The sequence below is a fragment of the Triplophysa rosa genome, linkage group LG9 (genome assembly GCF_024868665.1).
Source record: "Triplophysa rosa linkage group LG9, Trosa_1v2, whole genome shotgun sequence".
In the NCBI taxonomy this organism is placed as follows: Eukaryota; Metazoa; Chordata; class Actinopteri; order Cypriniformes; family Nemacheilidae; genus Triplophysa; species Triplophysa rosa.
In genome coordinates this window covers 7,809,888-7,831,202 of record NC_079898.1, presented here as the reverse complement: position 1 = coordinate 7,831,202, position 21,315 = coordinate 7,809,888, and the positions used below count along the sequence as shown (strand labels likewise).

The 21,315-nt window shown below is 39.2% G+C and overlaps 1 protein-coding gene across 1 annotated transcript in view; it reads right to left on the bottom strand.

Annotated features, from left to right (window-relative positions):
• The window catches only part of LOC130558901 (echinoderm microtubule-associated protein-like 4), a 76,762-nt gene extending 55,665 nt beyond the window's left edge, over positions 1-21,097 (bottom strand). Inside the window, exon 1 of the mRNA XM_057341612.1 lies at positions 20,807-21,097. Coding sequence (XP_057197595.1) covers positions 20,807-20,831 — 25 coding nt within the window. The 5' untranslated portion in view covers positions 20,832-21,097. The remainder of the gene's footprint in view (positions 1-20,806) is intronic.
• Positions 21,098-21,315: the final 218 nt, after the last annotated feature.

The following is a 21,315-nucleotide window of genomic DNA, read 5'->3' as shown; positions in this document are numbered from 1 at the left end:
CTTCCAAAGGAAGGGGGAGGGGTGGAGTGAGCCATTGGTTTTGCAATTCGCAACCTCACTACTAGATGCCGCTAAAATTACCCAATAGTCCTTTAATAAAATAGCATAAAAAAATTCCCTTTGTGAATACACTGATATTTGAACGTTTGTTTATTTGGCCATTAGGTTTCTTAAAGAATTCATCATAAAACTAGTTTTCAAATCCTTTATTTAAATAAATCCTTTGTTTTCTCAGATAAAAAAAGTATTAGCAAAAAATATTAGCATCTGGTTTAAACGTCAAATGCTGCAGATGCATGAAGATTTGGTAAATTCAACTTATTTGAGTGAACCAGAGTCATGAAAACGATTCAAAGCTCTGAATCAAAACTGTAGTCTAGCAGATGCTTGTGATGATGGCAAGTAAACTCAAAGAACATCATAAATGTTACTGCGTAACCTAATCAACAATTTTAGATAAATATTAGTTGTATTTAGTTATATATACAATTCTTCCTTTTTTCCACTAATATTTTATTGCACATTATTTCTTGCCTTGTCGATTAAAAATAGGACTTTCAAAAGAGTCCTTTTCAATGCGTGTGAATCTCTTCAAATTTCTCATATTCACTCTCTCTTTTACACCTGTTTCTCCTCTTTCACTCAATTTCTCTCGCTCTCTGCCTTTGTTGCCATTTAGCTGAAAGTGCTTACTCAACTCAACTTACTCAGATTCATTCAACAAAGATCAAAATGAAATGTTAGGGGAAGTACATTCACTTAAACTCCAGTGTGGTATTTACTGGAATTAGGGTGTAGTAAAATGAAACCGTTCCAATAAAAAAATAAATGAACCATACAGTTTGGCACCCACAGTTTGCTACATATTTGCTGATCTAATATCATGTCTCAACAACACCTCTGAAAATATATATTTAATGTGGATGATTTTTCCAATAGCAATACGTCTTAATGCCTGTCAGAGTAAAAAATGCAAATGGATATAACACTGTAATAACTTAAACAGCAAATCGGAGATATATAAGCTCATAATTGTCACAAAAACAGAACAATAATTAATTTACAGTGCAGTATGGTATAGCGACTTGATGCCTCATTAGTAGAGACCAGCAATTTTAAACTTGAGGGCAAACAAATCACATGAAAACAAATGAATAACTTCTGACTGGGTGTATCTGTGATAGTTTTGAACACTTCTCTGGTGTGTATGATGAACATTCATTATGTTATCAGTCCATATCTGTTTTATATCAATTCAAATAAATTTGAATTGAAGTTTTACCGTCAACACAACTGGCTGTCAGCAGTCTCTGCTCCTTACCTTCATACAGAAACAGCGCGTACGTGATGACAGCATACAACACCGTTGTAGAGGCATTTTCCATTGTATTTCTATATTCATCACGGCGCCGAATAACCAGAAAATACGTACACATAACGGTGTTGTGCATTTGACGCAAATATATTAAAACGATAGCCAGCAACACACACCTACTGTATCTGAGATCATCGTTTGTGCTGTGTATTATAGCAAATAATCCGACTAATAAAACTTCCATGTAAACATGTTACTGCGATTAAGTCCTTATTATTGGAAATAATCACATTATTGATGCGCATGTAAATGTAGTCATTGACAAGAAAGAAAATAAATATTAGAATATTGAATATTAGAACAGGTGTTTATGTTTCATTTCAGCCTTACCCAAAATTGGTTAAATATAATTTTTCCACAACATGAATTTATGCATTACTTATTTATATTCTGTTGCATGATGCATACTTTGCTGAGTATGCATTGTGTAGTAGTGTTCATTTCGTAAATGAAAATAAGGCCATTAAACGACAACTAAGACTTTATCAGCAGGCAATATCGTTGACGAAAAATGATGAGACTAAAATGTAGCTATAAAAATAAAAACTTACCCAAAAACTCTTTTTAGTCTTAAGTAAAAAAAAATAGAAGATAAATATTACAGATATTCGTGCAAGCCTCTGCTGTACGAGCGCTCATGTTTGCGGTCGCCAGATAACTGGAGTTCAGATCCCCCAAACAGGCATGAAAGGTTAAAAAGGTCTACGTTTTATGCCGCGGGTAACTTAATTTCTGCAATCTGGCAACCACACGCCAATGCTCTCACTGTGGAAGGAAGCGCCATTGAGGATCTCAAGCCAATAAACAAGAGTTTAGTGATCTCCAGCCGGTTGCTGAATAAAGACATCCCACCTTGCAAAAACTGCGAGTCCGTTCGCGACTATGTTCCGATGGTTCTCCTTCACGGTCATTCGCGTTGTTTCCAGGGAATTGTCAATAATTTGCGGGAGAATTAAGGGAGAGGTTGGATGTCAATGAATAGGCCTATGCACTTATCAGACCTCTTTGGAAATACTTCTTAGATGAAGCTAGATGAAGTTGAATAAACTATGCACATGATTTGACATTCTATTGATTTGTGCTTATTGGTAAAATAGATACGTATAATGAAATATAAAAACAAAATTATCAAACAACAACAATCACTGATTATAATTTTATATAATCATTTTAACCATTATATAAGCATGACGAAAACGTGACTAAGTTTGTATTGACTTAAAAGACACGAAAATGCATAGACATTTAGTCGACTAAACTGGACTAAACAAAAACTGGACAAGGATGACTAAAGATAAAAACTAAAAAGTGTATTCGTCGTGGGTCTAAAACTAACACTAAAATTAAAAATAGCTGACAAAATTAACACTAGTGTACATGACAGTCTGCTACATTACATCACCAAAGTTTGCACTTGAAGGAGACGCCATTTGGGCCGAGTTGTCTGACACAACTTTCAGCTTGAGATGCTGGGATAGACTGCAGCACTTCACACGACTCTCCAAGAGATAAGCGGCATAGAAATGAATGGCTGATTTGACAGTGGTCCAACTTCATACCAATTAAAAGTAGTGTACTTCAACTGCTTACTAAAAAAAGCAGTATTAAAGTGTCTGTCTGTCTAATCAACACACAAACAAAAGAAACTCCTCTCATATAGTTTCAATTTTACAAAATGGCTACAGCACCCCCTGTCTGCAGTTTCGTGCACAATTTTTAAACAAACTCACTCTGATCTAACAAAATGTGAGCATCTACTGCTACTGTTGTCACTTTGGAAATTATTTTTTGATGCATATTTGTGCAGAATGCCATGGAAAACTACCAGAGAAAGTTGGATGGACTGCAGTGCCCTGCTTTAAACTGCAGAATCATCAGCTGCACTGCGGGTATGGGATGAGGCCGTTTCTCCATGCCACCTGGCTGTCGGACAGACACGTGTTTATGCGGAGCAGAAAATCTGCAGTGTCACTGCGCTGGCTGACCTCATACTGTAGTGCAAATGTAACTACCGTATGCAGAGATGCATCTCCTTAACCTAGCAAACTACAATTTATTTATTTAGCTGACTGTGACTGAGATCACGCAAATAGTGAAAGATGAAATGTATTTTTATTGAAAATCTTTTTCAATTCATTGTAAGCCAAAATAAATTTTCTACATAGTACATTTACATTGGCTCAACTTACCTCTCGTAAGCGAACATTTAAGTCAAAGCAAAGTTTCTCAGGTCTAAAAATATGTTTCAAACATGACAGTAAACTGTTATTGTACAGCACAATCCAAGATATTTGGCTTTTTGCCAAAAACAATAGCTGTGGGGTAAACCGAATATTTACCATGGTTTTACTACAGTTAAAATGTGAAAACTACAGTGAAAATCCATGGTTACTGTAGTAAAACAATGGTTATCACAAAATAACCATGGTTTTGAAAACCATGTTTTTTGTAAAAACCATAGTAAACGATGGTTACTGTTAGGGGTGTAACGGTTCTCGGTAAAAAATTGACCCGCACGGTTCGGACCGCAGCTCATCTTAAATCTGACGACGCATTTATAATATGGGTCGTTAAAAAAGAAAACTCACTTGTGCGCTGTGAGAAGACCCGAAGCGCACATAAGGAAAGTCTCAGACATGGCGCAAATATTGAGTTGTCTTTGAAGCCTTAAACAGACAGATTCACACACAAAGTAGGTCAACATGCCCCTCTTGTTGAGTATCTTAACAAACATAGTAGGTTATGTCTTAAGTGAACGGACGAAAAACAACGCATGTGTACAGTATCAGTGTACTGGATCTGTTGCATCCAAAGCGACAGCAGCATATTCCTGCTGTCTGTTAAAAGTCAAGGAAATCACTCAATGCTTGTGACTCTAGTGTTGTCAAAAGTACCGGTACTTCCGGTCCAAGTCGGTACCTAAAAATAAAAAAGTTGTCGGTACCTCATTTTCATAAGACCCGGTACCACCGACGTACCGGGTCAACCGGGTACTGATGCTCTGTCTGACAGGTTGTCAGTCGGAAACTTTTCATAGACGCAACAAGACGTGATGAGCGGATAAGCGCGGCTCTGATCCACAAGAGATGCGCACAGAAATACTTCGGATTAAAGTCATATCACGAAGAAAACGAACAGAGTTTTGTTGTGAAAGGAGGAAAGATCCGGATTTAAGTTAACAAGTTCAAGCGGTAAGTTTCAAATTCTGTTCGCGTTTGCATTATGAATGTTGTATCATATGTTAAATTAAAGGTTACGTTAAAATAAACGTCCCTGTTTGCGTGTTAATTTGTTAGAGCCAATACTAATCCAGTCAAGTGTCCTTATTAACCATTTAATGCTTTTATAACTGTAATGGGGTAAAATAAATGGGAGGACAGGATGGGGTTTAAAGTACCTATTTTATATAAGCCTATCTGAAATCTATGTGCTAGAAAACTAACATACTAACTGTATGACTAACAATGTGTATGTCTTGGATAGATAACTCTATTAGGTTTAAAAAGCCACATTTAAACTAAAGAAAAATATATCTGTTGCATTAATTATTTTAATATACAGTTACCTTAATGTAAGTAATCTTGTGTAAATGCAGTATAAAAACTGAGGTTTGTTTTAATATTGCATATGCATGTTTGTTCAGTCAGTTGACTTACTGAAGTTTATTCTACTTGTCTTCTACAGCAGCAGACTGAGGAGGATGTTCATCAGCATGAAAGACCCCAGTGAGCACACAACCGTTTAGGGAACAATTAACTTGTATACTTCATGTATACAAAATGGCATTGCTTTCTATACATTTATATTAATAATGAGCTTTATTAATAAAATTGTGTTTCAATTAGCATGTACTGGTGTTTTGCTTTGGTACCGAAATTCGTACCGAGAACCGTGGAATTTTACTGGTATTGGTACCGACTACTGAAATTTTGGTACCGTGACAACACTACGTGACTCAATAGCTTCTGTAACTTCAATTATGATTCATGTTTATTTAATTTGTACATATGCAATGTTATGTTTTATTTGATTACTTTAATCCATTTCTATACCTTAAAAGGTATATACTGTATACAGTCTCTTATTGTTTTATTGGTGCTGTTACTTGTAGCTTGATTATTTGTTCTAATTTTTATTTGTCAGTAGTCCCTTTTCCCTGAATATAGCACAAACCGAACTGAAACCGTGACCCTAAAACCGTGACACAAACCGAACCGTGAGTAATTTGAACAGTTACACCCCTAGTTACTGTAGTAAAACCATGGTTTTGCCCTAAGTAATCAATGCACCAAAAAACATGGTTACTATAGTGATAGCAAGCTTTAAAACGCGCATTCAAATGCTATTACGCATACAAAATGTTAAATAATGTGCAACCAAATACTTTTAAATGGGACGGTGCATTAGTATACTTTTTTCTCATTTAAAGTTCATACTTTCATTAAAAGCGAATGTGAGTAAATGAAAGAATTTTCATTTTTGGGTGAACAATCCCATTAAGTGAAAAGTGGCCCACCTTACCTCCCACTCCCATGTATTTTTACTATGTCAACAAACACGAGAACCGCCACTGACCTATAATAGTTCGGGCACAATGTTCACCGTGCAGCATCAGTATTTTTGTAGTGCATCCGTTCGCATGCGAGGGAGTTTGATTGTGGCCAGCGTGTGGTAAACGTTAATATTTCAGAAGAACGTGAGGGGCATCACATACAGAAAATGACAGACGTTGCACATTCACAACATTAAGGTGACAAAATGGCTAAAATAAGCGACAGAGAACACAGCACACTAGCCAGGACCATAGTCAAAGGGAAAACGCAGAAAACTTTAAGAACCCATAAAATCTAAAGTGAATTTTTGTGGCTTTTACTTCATGCCCATTAAATCTGAAAACTATCAATTCTTTGAAACTACAGACATGCTAGCGAACACGTTACAAGTTAACAAAATGAACCTTGTAACAAAATAAACTGCCATAAAACACATAGTTATGAATATTTTCGAATGGTCTGTATATATTTAAATGGACCACATCCACAATACTCACATGCAAACACAAATAAAAAGTGTTGTGAAGGAAAGCTCAATGGAAGGAGTGCTGTGACCAGTTAAGCTGGCATGTCTACAGCAGTACATCTGATCCTGTTCCAGCTCACGCCGAGCGCACACTTGCCTCCAGCAATGTCAGGACTGGAATGTGAGCGTGCATGCATACTGGTGTGTGTACAGAGATCCACAACACTGTAAACAAGCGCAACTTCATACACTGTTTTCTGTTTACCGTGTGTTAGTACTCCTATGTATCATTTATGGAGTCATAACCCGTGTCGGGCAAATTACTTTGAAAAAGTAATTAATTACTAGTTACTAATTACATATTCAATAGTGTAATTACAAATTACTCTCTCCAAAAAGTATTAAATTACTTATTACTAATTACTTTCTATATCCTTTATCAATCTTGATTAGTTAAGTGATTCAAGGATAGACATGAAACGGCTCTTTTAATTCATTCAAATAAATAATACAAAAAGTATAGGGGTGGGTGAAAAAATCGATACACATTTGCACCCGGACAGTCGAGAGACGGCATACCTTAAGCTCAGCAACAGCGATGGCGGGGGTAAAAGAAATGCACCCCGTCCCATTTTGAGCAAGGGCAAGTTTTTGGAAATACTTCGGATTTTATCAACTCTATGGCAAGAAGGAGCTTGACAAGACATATGCAATATACAAGCTTTGTAAAAGGAAGGTGAAGTAATTTGAGAACACTAAATGTAAAGACTCACATCGAATGCCATCATTCCAGCAAAATGGAATAAAATCTAACCTCTTCACTGGCGCAGCCCTTTTTGAGCCTACGCGTGAAAACCCACTGTTGGCACTAAAATGGCTCTATTAACTCATGAATTCTTTTTTGAAAGAAGAAAATTAGCAGATTATTGCTAAAAAAAAAAAGAAATCACAAAAAAATGTAAGTGATTTTGCTATGTTTATTGTAATAAAAAAACTATAAAAGCTTTGTTCTTCTTTGATCAAGTTTGGTCTTGATACATCAAATGTTGTTTAATGTAATGTTTGTAGCTTCAATATGGCAAAAATCCACTAGGGGGCCCATATGCTTTCCATTGGTTTTAACACTTGATCTGAAATTTGACCACAACTGCTTTTTTTACTTTTCCAATTAACAGACACAATGAAAAAATACACAAGCACAGAAACAAAATAAAAACAATACATTTGTATGAAACTACTGTATACTGTGAGAAGGGAAAGGACATAAACATTTTTAAGCCCACTCTTTTAAAAAAAGAAACAATTACTCTTCCTACACACATTATTCTATAAAACGGTGATGAAATATGTTTTCTAGAGACTTTCCAACGATATAATGTTTGTCACAATAAGATAAGAATTCACATGCAAAATCTTTAAGTAAATCAGCTGTCCCAGATACGGGACGGTGCCAGTTAAGGAGCTAAACATATAACACATCTAATTTTGAGAAAGAATCGTTATTAAAAATCGAAAAATCATGAATCGATTTTATTACATTATAATGTAAAACAGACGCTAGACACTTCAAAAAAGAAGTCAAGTGTGAACATGGCGTAAGGCTTCAGTACAGCCAAAACAAAATCCACCCGCTTATGTTCTCCATCGCTGTCCTCCTGTACACCCCACCCTCTCTCACCCATCCCCCTCTTACTCGAGAGGAGAGCAAAACAGGTCTCAAATTAGCTGATGCGACTTGATTCAATTCTCAGGTTCACTCTGGGCCACTGGCCTCGGGGCCAGAACTAATAAATCAGTCAAGTCTCATGTTTTCAGTTGCCATTCTGTACATTCTAGAATGAATCGGGGTGATCAATATATTGAATATTCATATTTGGGAGGACTTTTCTGGAAGTATTAATTAAGCAACAAAATCGGTCTGTTTTATTTATGTAATGGTCAAACAAGTCTCCGTGTGGCATTTTCACATATACAATGTAAAAGGTTTTACAGTTTATTACTATGCTAGGGTGCATTACACAAAAAGTTTATACCATTGACTAACAATAACTAACACTTATTTATTGGTTCACGCGTTCAGCTCTATTATTTTTCTTTTTATTGTATTGCAATTTATCCCAATATGCATCATATCACAGTACATTGTACCGTGACTCACGTATTATATTGTAATGGCCTTGCCAATACACAGCCCTATACTATGTACTGCTATTCTAGTGTAAACAAAATATTCATTTACTAATGAATAGAGATGCACTGATTGAAATTTTCTTGGTCGATTACGATTTCATTATAAGAGAAACCTGCTGATTCCGATTTTCTATCCACAAGCTATAACTGACATATATATAAAACAGGGCTCCAGACTGCGACCAAATGGTCACATATTGCAACTAGTTTTTGAGACAGCGCGAGCAATTTTTACAAGTACTCGCGCATGAGCCACCTGCCAATTTGGATTTGTTTCTAGTCATTTCTCATGTGAAAAGTCGAGTAGATTGCGAGCCCACCAGTGTAGGCCTGTGTGAGAAGGAGAGTCCTGAGCTGCGTTCAGGGCACGGCTGGGTGACCCATCGGTTAAAGGGAGCTGATCGCGGCCACTCTAGTCAATGCTTTTGTTTATACCAGCCACGCAGCAGCAAAGCATCCCAAAAGCGGCTCTCTGCGCCGCCTTGCTAAAGATATGCACCTAGTCTATCTGTGACATGATGTTTCTTGCTGTCGTCGAGTTGGTAATTTTTGAGCATGAGGGCGAACGATTTGATATTTGAGACGTTTAAAACTAAAATAACCGCGGACTCGGAGGAGTTCAGAAAACGACATTTATCTGTTGATACTTATCTGCTGTACTTGAGACAGCGCTGAACCATTCCAATCCGTTCACAACAAGAATGAACGACAGGTGAATGAAAAGTTATCTTTACATTGTGTTGTGAATATGACGAAAAGTGTCCTTAATACACAATTAATTCATCACAAGAACTTAAGACGAGCCCTTTCGTTTTGCTTGAACACTATACACAATAAAATATATACTTTTTCATACAAAATGACATGCACATTTTCTGTTGGTTCAATTGAATTCAGAGCACTAATTTGGTCTGGTGTATTCAGAGTTCAAACAGTACTGTAGCACTTAAAGCTTCTCTGTAGGCTCGGCCTCTTTTTAAATGATGAGCAGAACCAAACCACTGTCACCTGCAGTTAAATGCATAGACAGGCAGTATTTTAAAACGATTTTAACACATTTACACATACATTTACATACTGTACAAATGTAAACGCATTTAAATGTTTCAATTATTCTGCATAATCACTATATAATAGTCTTTGGTTTTGTTTAAAATTATTGTATTTTGCTGGAGTTGGTAATCACTGATGGGTGTCTTAGTTTCTTAGAGTGAATAGTTTTGTCTTAGAAGCATTGCAAGCGCGTCACTCACACACAATAACTCTGTTTTTAAACCTCTGATTAAAGGGATATTTCACTACTGAATCAAAATTTTCCCATGTTTTACTCGACTCAAGGCATCCTAAACGAATATGATTTTCTTCTGGAAGAACAATGCAGTTGTTGTTATAATCCCAAGTATCATTTTACTTCCAAGCGGTAGAATGGGAGTGGATGGTAGTTGACTTTTTGAAGGTCCAAAAAGTACATCCATTGATCAAAGAACGGCTCGACATGGCTCTGTGGTCTTAACAAAGGTCTTCTGACCTTTATATCCAATATATCCATATTGACAGCGCTATGAACGTTAATGTCTGAACTCTGCGTCCACGATGCGCATAACTGTAATAAACATAGAAGTGCATGCATTAAGTGCATCATCCTGTGACCAGGATACGCATGAGCACTTTGTGCCTCTCTGTACTTGAGACTTTTTAAACGGTGGTAGTTTTGTGCAATAAACAGAGATGGATAGTAGTATAGATTTACTTCTATTGAATGAAAGATTACTAATTGTCATTTTTAGCTAATTTTATTAGAACTTTTAATATGTCAAACTCGAAGTCACTTTGGTTAAGCCACTTAAAGGCCTACGTGTGTTTACAAGATCAGGATGGCACCATGCACCTCCGCCTCATTTTGAGCCAGGAACAGAGGTGTAAAGAGTACCTGAAAACCATACTTAAGTAAAAGTACAGATACCTTGCAGCGAAAATTACTCCATTACAAGTTACAAGTCACCAATTCCAAAACGACTTCAGTAAAAGTCTTCGAGTATCTGATTTTAACAGTACTTGAGTATTTTACTCATACTGAATGTAGGCTCAAAGCAGCACTAGTCCTCAACACTTAAGAGACATGTCAGTGAAAAACAAGAAACAGTCGATTCATGAGGAGAGCAATCGCATTTATTTTCTTAAATCATAAGACTGAACACCTCAAAATTGCAACAAATCATGGTCGACACCATAACCTACTGTACGTCTATTACAAACACCCAAGTCTCATTTAAGCTCAAGTGCTCATAAGTAAGCCAACATTCTTCAAAAAGGTCTCTTAAATATAACGGATAAATAAAATAATGTTAGGTAAAATTAAAAAGTCAAAGCCAGCGATTGTCAACTACCTGATAATGCACTCGCATTCACATAAAGAAGTAAGGGCAAAATTCACAAGAAGTACCTTCAATGCTATTTGTAAAATAGCCCTTTAAATGGCAACATTAATTCTTCTGTAGCAAAAATAAACTGCTGCGAAAAAAGATAGGTGCCATGCAAAATGTAATGTGTAATTGCATTAGTCATTACAAATGTAGTGGAGTAAAGAGTACATATACTTGTTCAAAAATGTAGTCAAGTCGAGAGTAAAAGTTGCTAATATCTTTAACACTCAGTACAACTACAAAGTTGCCAAAAAGATACTTAAGTACAGTAACTAATTACATTTACTCCAATACTTTACACCACTGTCCAGGAAAAACCCTGTACATGTCAGAATTTTTCATGACACCGGCAGTAAGTTCAGGAATTGCCTGACTGTCTTACAAAATCATCATATGCCTATGGAGCAGTGGATTCATGTAATGCAGCGCACCCAGCACCTCTGGTAACAAACTGTGCATATTTACAGAAGTATGTTCATGTTCGTACGTCTTAACAGTTAGTGACAGGTTTTGGGAAAACGCTATTTGCACTCATTTAGTGACAAGTATGCTGCGGCACAGAGAATTAAATGCGCTGCTTTTACCTTCCGCTCACTGCAGAGAATAGACAGAGAAAGACCATTTGAAAATGTATTTTGTTTATCTTGCAGTTTAGTCCAAGGGAGCTGGATCATTTTCTCTATCTTTACTGCTCGTGTATCTTTACTGCTGTGCGTGAGGTGCGTGAGGTGTGTGCTCTCTAAACTGTCCGCACCCGTGAATGAGTTCTGCTTTTTTTGTTCCGCTAACATCACATTATTAATACATTTACAAATCGATTTTTGGACTTTTGTGAATCGATTCAGAATCATCCACGTCTGCATCGCGATGCATCTAAGAATCAAATTTTTCCCGCACCCCTATGACGAACGCGGCATTTTGTTCCAATAGGATACTGTCTCCTCTGTGCAGGAGCTTTTGTCACCGTCATTTGGCGGAATTTTTTTTGTTGCCAAAGTTTAGTGGGAATTAACAGAGAAATTAAGTGAGTGAGAGAGGAAAAGAAAAGAGAATCAAAGTGGGCTTCTGGAAAAAAAATCCAGACACTCCCTCCCTCTCTCTCCATCATCTGGTGGAGTATATGAGGGGTCTCATGCTGAGAAATCATATGCTCCGACCCTTGCCTGAGGTCATGTTTCCGTACAGTAGACCCTGGCCCAAGGGTCTCCCTTACAGACAAACACACGTACTTCTTCTCAGCCAGATATGCATTCCGTGCAGTCCAAAAAACATGCATACACTAACCACATCAAAAGCTTACACTTGACTGACTCAAAACTCAAAATAATTTTTTATAGACATGATTATGATGAACATGACAGAAAGAAAATTCTTTATTTTAATGGGCTGGTCCAAGCAGCAAATTAAGTATTATAGACAGACAGTTTTGGTGACTTTGGTGTGAAACAGCGATAATGACTGGTAGTGCACGTCAGCTTTTGCATATAAAGCAAGCAGCCAGTCAGCATCTCTGCATTTCATCAAACTGAGAATCTACCAACGTTCACACAAAATTTTCCTCTCGCTCCAGCTGTAATCTCATCCATTGTTATGAGGAAAGAAGGGAATAAGGAATGCAGAAAGCTGGGAAGAAACATTCCAGCATCTGGAAGCGCTCGGGCACACGTGTGTCCCTTTCCGGATCTCTCCCTCCCTCTGCTTCTCTCTTTCTTTTTTTTTTGTTTCCCCCGTGTTTTCCCTCTCCTTGTCTTTCTAAAGAATTTAGTAATCTGATCCTCATCTTGTCTTTCCAAATTCAACTCGGCTCGCGCACAAACTTCAAGATTAACTGCTGACACATGCAATCCCAAACAAGCGCAAATGCCGGAATAGACCACAACACAGATCATTTAGAGTCAAAACAATTATTTCATTCCAAAGCAAACTCTTGCGTGAAACAAAGTATGACACACAACAAATGAACCATGAGTCAGTTTTTTCAACCATGATACGGCCTTCACATCACATTACCAAGTCAATAAAAGCTGCCACCAAATGCATTCAGGTCTGATCATCTGCCCTCAGTTATAGAACAAGCCGAACTTCTTCAACTTTAGGAAAATGACATTTTGGGGTTTGGGAGCTGTCTTTCAAATCACGAAAGCTGATCTCAAAACAAGTGAAATGTGGTCATAAAAGACCACCCCAGGGCAACTTTCAATATGAAAATGTTGGGGCGTCCAGCCAACACTAAACGATCAAAACCACTTTAATCCATAGAGGTCACATTAAGCTTGTTGCGATAGTCGGTGTCACCTGTGATGCACGGTGTCCACCCGCCTACCGATTACATCACTTGTCCACCGCGGCACCGACCCCCATTATTATTTAACATTTATTATTTATTTCATTTAACATTTCGTTTCGTATTCCCTTCTTATTAGTTTCATATTCATTTATCTATTAGTTGCACAATGTGTGCCGTGGTTACACGTTTTGTTATATAGGCAACTTATCTAACGTAAATGTTTCTTAATATTTTCGTTTCTTATTAATTTTTGCTTTATGTGTGCTGTGATTATTCGTTTTGTAAGGTCTGTGTTTAATATAAGCAAATGTCATTGTACTTTTTTTAGATTTGTGTGTTTTTTTTAAAGCGGCAGTCCGCAAGTTTTTTGGAGTAAAAATTAGCTAAAACCAATTGTTGAGCAAGTACATGAAAGAACGGTGTTTACTACCCTTGCTGGATTCACCACAGAAAGCTTGTAATAATGGTTTGTAATTTGCCCTGTCGGGTCGACTTTTCCGGAGATCCTTATATGGTGTCTTTCGTCTGTGCGTCATTTCGTCGCATTCGTACAAAGAACGAAGAGGATCCGGCTGCTAGCCAACGCGTGGATACTGCGAGTTTATAGCGTGTACTCACAACTGCTGGGTAGGATTTCATACAACGTTTAGTATTATTTATGGCGGCGTTTAGTACTTTAACTTTTAAACGCCAAGCAGTGTTGACATCTGGGGATTCATCATTTGTGAAAAACAAGAAAGAACAAACTGAAGACGGTTTACAAAGAAACAGGGAATGTGATCGACTCGTGTGAAAATTAATATTGGCAAGGCATTTCAAAGGTGGCGGGAACTCCGTGATCTGAAAGGATTGTAAACGGATGCAGACATCGCTTTATTTCTTCTGAACAGGTAAGACATTTCAATATTCCAATAGATAACACAAAAACCGTAGCCCACTTGTTGTGTTAATATAGACGGGTACAGTTTCATCGGTTGTTCTTTCTCTCTTTATGTTCATTATGATAAATGTAAATAAAAACCTATTCGCCCGGGATTAGTATTATCTGGGGACCTCGTGTGGTTTAGAAATGACCTCCCCACATCTGTATTTCATTAGCACGGACAAGTGAAGCCTGTGATTTTACTCAAATTTTCGGACTTATAGCCCAGATATGATGGCAAGGCTTTGCATATAGTATATATAGTTGTATGGTGTATAATGATTTATGACCGTGCCTGTCAGCATTTGAGACCCGCGTTCAGGGATCTTCTGTCTGGTTCGCGTTACGGGAGTTTCCATGAGAAATAACAAAATGACCCAGCACCCAAAATAATATCAAAACACTTCAACACAGCCTCCATTTGCGCTATTTGTGTCTGTTTATGCACTTATTTGTTTCGTGTTATATCATCTGCCATGTAATCTGTGTTTATTATGCGCTACTGATGTACAGTGAAGATTCTCACCGGTGCACTGTCACAGGCCACGACTCAAAACATCAGACTCATCCGCGAGGTTGAGCAGTGCCGAATCACAACTCACGTAAAGAAATATCTCCGCACATCACCTGCAGTAGAAATTACAAACTGAGATGGCGACAAAGAGGCCAATCCTACGGACTGCCGCTTTAAGAAAGATACTGAACCCACCATTAATTCAAGCAATTGCCATTCCCGAATTGCCGCTATTTAAAAACTGAAAGTAAAATGCGTCATATGCACGGCCGCATCTTCGACCACCCCACAGCAAACCTCTCACCCCCGGTGTCACCAGTACAACCTGTGTTTTTACGCGTCGATCAACCGGTGGGAACATTTCATCACCGCAACATCCCTAGGTCACATAAAAGCCGACTGGCGATACTGTTGGACATGGTTAGATACCAACATTTATGGACATAATAAAAGGCATAACGGACCACAGCTTGTGCTTTTGGCCATAGCAGTGGACCACATGAAATCCAAAGCATTCCGTCCTATTGGTTGTTGCCTCAAGTTCCTCAAATACATCGCAACTCCACAATAGCTCAGGTCACTATGCTTTATGTAGCCTATTAGACATGGACAACAACACAGAGAGCTGAAAATTCACACTAGGCCCCGCAGAGGCCCGGGACTGTGCAGTGGAGGTGGGGAATGCACCTGGCTACGAAGAAACCGGGGGCGGATGCTATTTATATGTTGAGTTTGACAGTTGGGTGGTTGATCGGGTACAGAGGGAAACTGACGCCATCCGAGCACTGTGCACACATGAGCTAATATACATGAAGACCTTTTACAGTGCTGGAACCATGAGCTAGACCCTACACACAGGCCAACCTACTGACCTACACTTGTAAGGGCACATTACTCTAACAGGCATGTTCCAAAACAGAGGGCGTTAAATAGTAGGTCACCACCCAAAAACACGTCGCAGGTTTGTTTTCAGGGGTTGAAGGAAGGAGTGACGAAATGCTAAACGTAAATAATAAAATGCAACCATATATACATAGAGAGCAAACATATTGTTTGTTTACGTTAAAAAAATGTTGTAAATAGGAAAAAAATGCTCCATTGAGGGTTCAAACTAAACTCTGTAGGACATCGGCCCTACAACTGGAGAGAAATGGGGTGGAATGAGAAATCGTTTTTCTATAGATCTTTCGGGTTTAGTTGTGCAAAATTTTCATTTTAGTGTAATGCGTCACGACCAAAACCACATTTTACATTGTTGAAAACCACACCGTCAAATTTCCAAGAACAATTACAGGGTGAAATAGGTCCACGCGTCATACAGGAAACCCTGAAAGAGGAGGCTGAAAGTTCTAAAGTTTCCACAACCGATGCAGAACACACCTCAAAGGTAGCTTGCGGCTGACTCTGCGGTCTGTCTCTGCCGGATGTACTTGTGATGTTTCTTCGTGCAAAACTGATACGAGATCTGGGTTGATGCATGCTTGAAGATCTTTCACCACACTAAAACCTTCACCTTTGGCATTAAAAAAGCTGCTTTGGGAAATCGAAAGCAGTAAAAAAAAAACCTTCCCAAAACCTGTAGTAGTAATGCACCAAAATGTAGTCTGCTCGAAATTTTTCTGCCGAAAAGGGCATTATCGGTTTCGGGCGAAAGAAAAAGGCCAAAATAAACGCCGAAATATCCAGCACCCGTGCCTCTCCCGTCAGTGCTGTGCTCACTCACTCAAAAAATATGGTGCTATATAGCACTAAAAGTGGTTCTTGGCTCGTAATCATAGGGGAACCACTTTTAGTGCTATATACAACTATATTTTGGTGCTTCAGCGGTTCTTTGGGATGACTGAGGTGCTATATAGAACCGCTGAAGAACCATACAGGGGCTTAACACGTTCATTATATGGAAATGGTGTTATATAGTACCTCAATATGTCGATGTTGGGCCGGCATCGTGATTCCCCTGCATGACGCAATTGTCGTCATCAGGAGGGTCCGTGGTCGTCCGCACATCCCGTCCGCGTACAGCACATTCCCAAGACAAATGTTGACAGCCGAGTGCACAGTATGACATTCTGCGCATGTGTCGAGCTCGTCCATTCTTGCTTATCCGCAGTTGAGTATGATTTGGAAGCTGCGCGACGTGTGTGTGCGCGAGACGGACACTTGTCAGTGACAACCTGAACTGTGCGCGTCCGCAATGGCAGCGAGAAACATCAGTGCCGCGTGACCCGCGCAGTTGACTCACACACAGCCTACACTGGTGGGCTCACGATCTACTCGTCTTTCCACATGAAATAACAACTGGAAGAAATTCCAAATTTGCAGGTCGTACATGGGCGAGTACCTGCATGTGCGAGTGCTTGTGAAAAAAAATCATGCTGTCTTGAAAACTGGTCACAAAATGTGTTTTGGTCGCAGTCTGGAGCACTGATATGATTGTTTTTAATGTTTTGGCAGATGGCCATCTAGCAAACTGATATACCCCAACCCCCGCCCCCCGATGTAATCGTCCATCGCGATGTTTCACTGTAGGCATCGCCCAACCCTAGTACCTCGGTCACCCCAAAAAACCTCTAAAGAACCTCTGAAGAACCACTGAAGCACCAAGATATGGTGCTATATAGCACTAAAAGTGGTTCCCCTATGATTACAAGCAAAGAACTACTTTTAGTGCTATATAGCACCATTTTTTGTAGCTGTTTTCAAAGGACAATCATGTAAGCGCGCCATAACAAAGGCTGAAACTAATAAATAAAACAAGAACAGCTCAAAACCAGCGGAAAGAAAGTGACACGACTTTATGTTTCTTTATTGTCGGCAATCACGCGCAATGAGCCGAGCTTTAAGCTCAACAAACCCTTCATATGTGAATGATCAGCAGAACGATCTGTCAGTAACTGATGATGTAGCTCACGTGGACCCTCATCCGGCAGGTGCTGATATCACTGAAGCTCATTTTAATGTTTACATGAACAGACTCACTGCCCCTCTGTGTTCTGCGTGTTGTTTTCATTCAAATGATTGTGCACCATATATAAACTTCTTGTATTAGCAAGAGCTGCTGAGTTTGACTTTTATGTTATGCATTTAAAAATTCCAGAATAATTCTAAAACTACAATGTTTAGATGATTGGTAAAAAAGTTACATTTGATTGTGTTGCAATGACCAAGGAAAAATAATATATTTTGTATCGTTTTAAAACATGTTCTCCTTTATTTTTGTGGTTTTAGTGTGTGTAATGAATACAATTAAATAAAAAGTTTTTAAAGTAATTTTCGGTTTCGGTATCGGTTTTCGGCCTAAATTTTCGGTATCGGTTTCAGCCCACAATTTTCATTTCGGTGCATCATGAAGAAGTGATGAAATGTACCACAGAAATGGATGAAATTGTAATGTTTAATATGGTGGCTAATATAGTCCCGTCTTACAGTTAAAAGATCCAATTTTCTCTTTAACAGGTCTAAAAATGCTCACCATATGGTGGCTTAGGGCCTGATCAGACAGAACGCGTCTTTTGCTGTGAGACGCGCCTCTTTTGAATTGTTTTCAGTTGGCAGAGAGCGTTTTGCGCGCTGCTTATGCGCGTCGCGTTTCTGCAGCCTGCTGCACCTCGCGTTTTAGGCAGAGCGCTCTGAGCGCCCGAAGTTGAAAAAAACTCAACTCTGAGCAGAAAAGCGCTTGATGTCATGTGCGCTTTTTTCCATTGTCCAATTGGATGAGTGGAGAGCCGGGGCTTCCCTTGTCGCAATGCTCGGAACGCCTGGAGACATGGAGGAGAAACGTGTTGTGGCTGTTTCGGGTTACCTAGCAACATACAAAAAACGCTGCGTGCTGCTCTTTTCAAAGAGTCACCAAAAGAGCAGCGCGGCACGCCTCGCGTTTTCGAACATGAAAAGCGCGTTCTGTGTGATCGTACCCTTACAGTGGCCTTTTTGTTTACTCTAGATGGCACACACAAATTATTAGATTTCATTTTCAGTGATTTGTGCTTAATAAGAATAATATTATATGGTTTGATTTCTGATGTGAAATATGTTGTTGGACATCATGCTTTAGATGAATTCTTGCAAAGCAAAATAAATCATTAGTGAGGGGGTGTTCTGCTGAGATTATGTAGGACAGTACAGAGACCGCAAGCACTGGTGTACACACACACACACACACACGCACGCACGCACGCACACACACACACACTATATTTCAGCAGCAGTCACATCAAATCATTTAGACCGCATGCTTCCTACACAAAACAGTTCCGCCTTCTCTAAAGAACGTACAAAAAGCATGTTTAACTCTATATTTTCCTCCCTCTGTTCTCATACTTTGCATCGCATACCTGCCAGACACTGCAACATTACCACGGCAACTCAGAGCAGGACAAATTGAGCGCTCAACCTCCTCTGTAACCAAGCAACAGAATTGAGTTACATAATCAGTACCGTTTCATTGATCAGCGGATGAATGATAAGACAGCCACAGTAATGGACTGGTACAGGTACAGAGCAAAGTCCCACACAGCCTCGTTTAAGCATTACATACATACATGAGATACAGCATGGTCGTCAAAATGTAATGAGAGGGGAAATCTAATGGCATAGAAAAACCGTTTACATAGTAAAATAGTACAAACTAGAATTATAACATTACTTTTTATTCTTTTTTTTATAAATGACATTTAAAAAGCAAAACACTCATATAAAAGATCATGCCTTTTTTTACATTTTATCACACAGCAGGTTCTAACACATAATTGGTTTACATAGAGAGCGATCCAGGGTGGTCCTGTCATTCTCTCTGACTGAACACATTCAATCCATTAAGCAAGTCATCTTGTCACCAGCAGCAGATTGAGACCCCCAACCGCCAACCCTCCAGTAAAGCCCATCAGACTGACACAGTCTTTACATGTACAGATCTGCATGGTCAACACTGAGAGGAGGACGCAAAGTGACCCGTTAATAAAAAGATAAATAAGCAAATTCCTGTTGTCACTATAGTGTCTTTAGCACAGACTGTTACCAAATAAACTTTACTGAAGTTACAAACCAATGAAAAGCAGTATATCAGCCCATGCTGCCGCAAAATAATTAGATTAACAAAGGGATATGCATTACAATGCTTGGCAGTATGTATTGAACCGTATATTCGCCTCCTACACTGTTCTGCAACAAATTTAACGCATACCACTAAAAAACACACTCCACACCAATCCCCGCTAAAAAGTGTATAAGCCATCATGAACCATCAGCTGTTTACCATTAAAACCAGTACAAAATTCCATTGTGTAGTGTGTTTTAAGCCTTGTTCTAATAGGACTTAATGGTGTTCTATAGATTTGTCGTCGAACACATTACCAGCAAAGACCATCAGAGACCATTAGCTTCCATTAAAACCAATACAATTCCCATTGTAACCATTATTACAATCATGGTTTCCATTTGTTTCCCCATAAAACAGACACAATTTCCATTTAAGTCCTTTCCAATCCTTTCAGATGGTTTCGGTTGTTTTTTCAGCAGTGAAAACAGCATAATTTTAACATGCATCCTAAATCAATTGTCTTTTCTCTTTAAATGCATCCTAAGTTGTCATTTCATTAGGCTTACCATTTAGTAACAGACCGAACCACATATTGCACTAAAGGCCAAGAAGCTGCTAACAGAAGCTGACTGACACGGAGTGTCATGACAACGGCCAAGCATCCTTAAGCAACCTAAGCTTAACACATTAAACACTATATATGTGCAATTGCGCGTGCACTAAATCGAGTTTGCAATGTGTTGACGGTATTTTCCAATGGACTGTCATAGCAGAGCATTACCAGCGGAAATAAACACTGGCGTAAAGATATACGGCTGTCGTGAATGGTGGCATGAGCCTCTTGTCTTGACACATTGCAGTTTACACTGTGGCTTTCTTCTTCTCAAAGCACACATGCCTAACATTGCAATATCATTTGCACCGTGAATATATATCGTTGACACGTGTATACAGCATGCACTGCACGTCTAGATTCGCCGCGCGTGCAGAAGACGCACGCTATTAATAGTAAACATCTCAGATCACGGACGCACTCACCTAAACTACCGGCGAACCCGTCCATTTCTGAGGTAAATATCCAGAGAGATATTCCTGGGGGATTCGCCTCGTGCTCCTATATGCTAGAAGAAAGTATTATAATGTCACGACTCCTCAGGATCAAACGAGCGACTCGCGCTTGATTCTACGTCCGGATAACGCAGCGCTTTTCTGGGGCACTCGATCACGGCGGCTCCCTGAGTTGCTCCGGCACGGTCGTTTGCACCTCCGGTCGGCGGGGGATGAGTGTGAGGAGCGCTTGGCTTTCGCGCTTCCGACTCCGCCTGTTTTGGCACCGCCGGCTTCCCTTCAGACGCGGGGCTGCGCAGCGCCCGCCCGACTGCGGCACAGTCTGACCGCACTGAGCGCATGTGTACGAGCGTACCGAAGGGAACACTGTTCGTAGATGAGAGACGACGTAAAAATCTTACAAAATACCTATTTTAGAATGGCCATGTTTTGTGCCTGTCATAATAATATCGTGATTTAGGATATGTACTGTCTCGTTT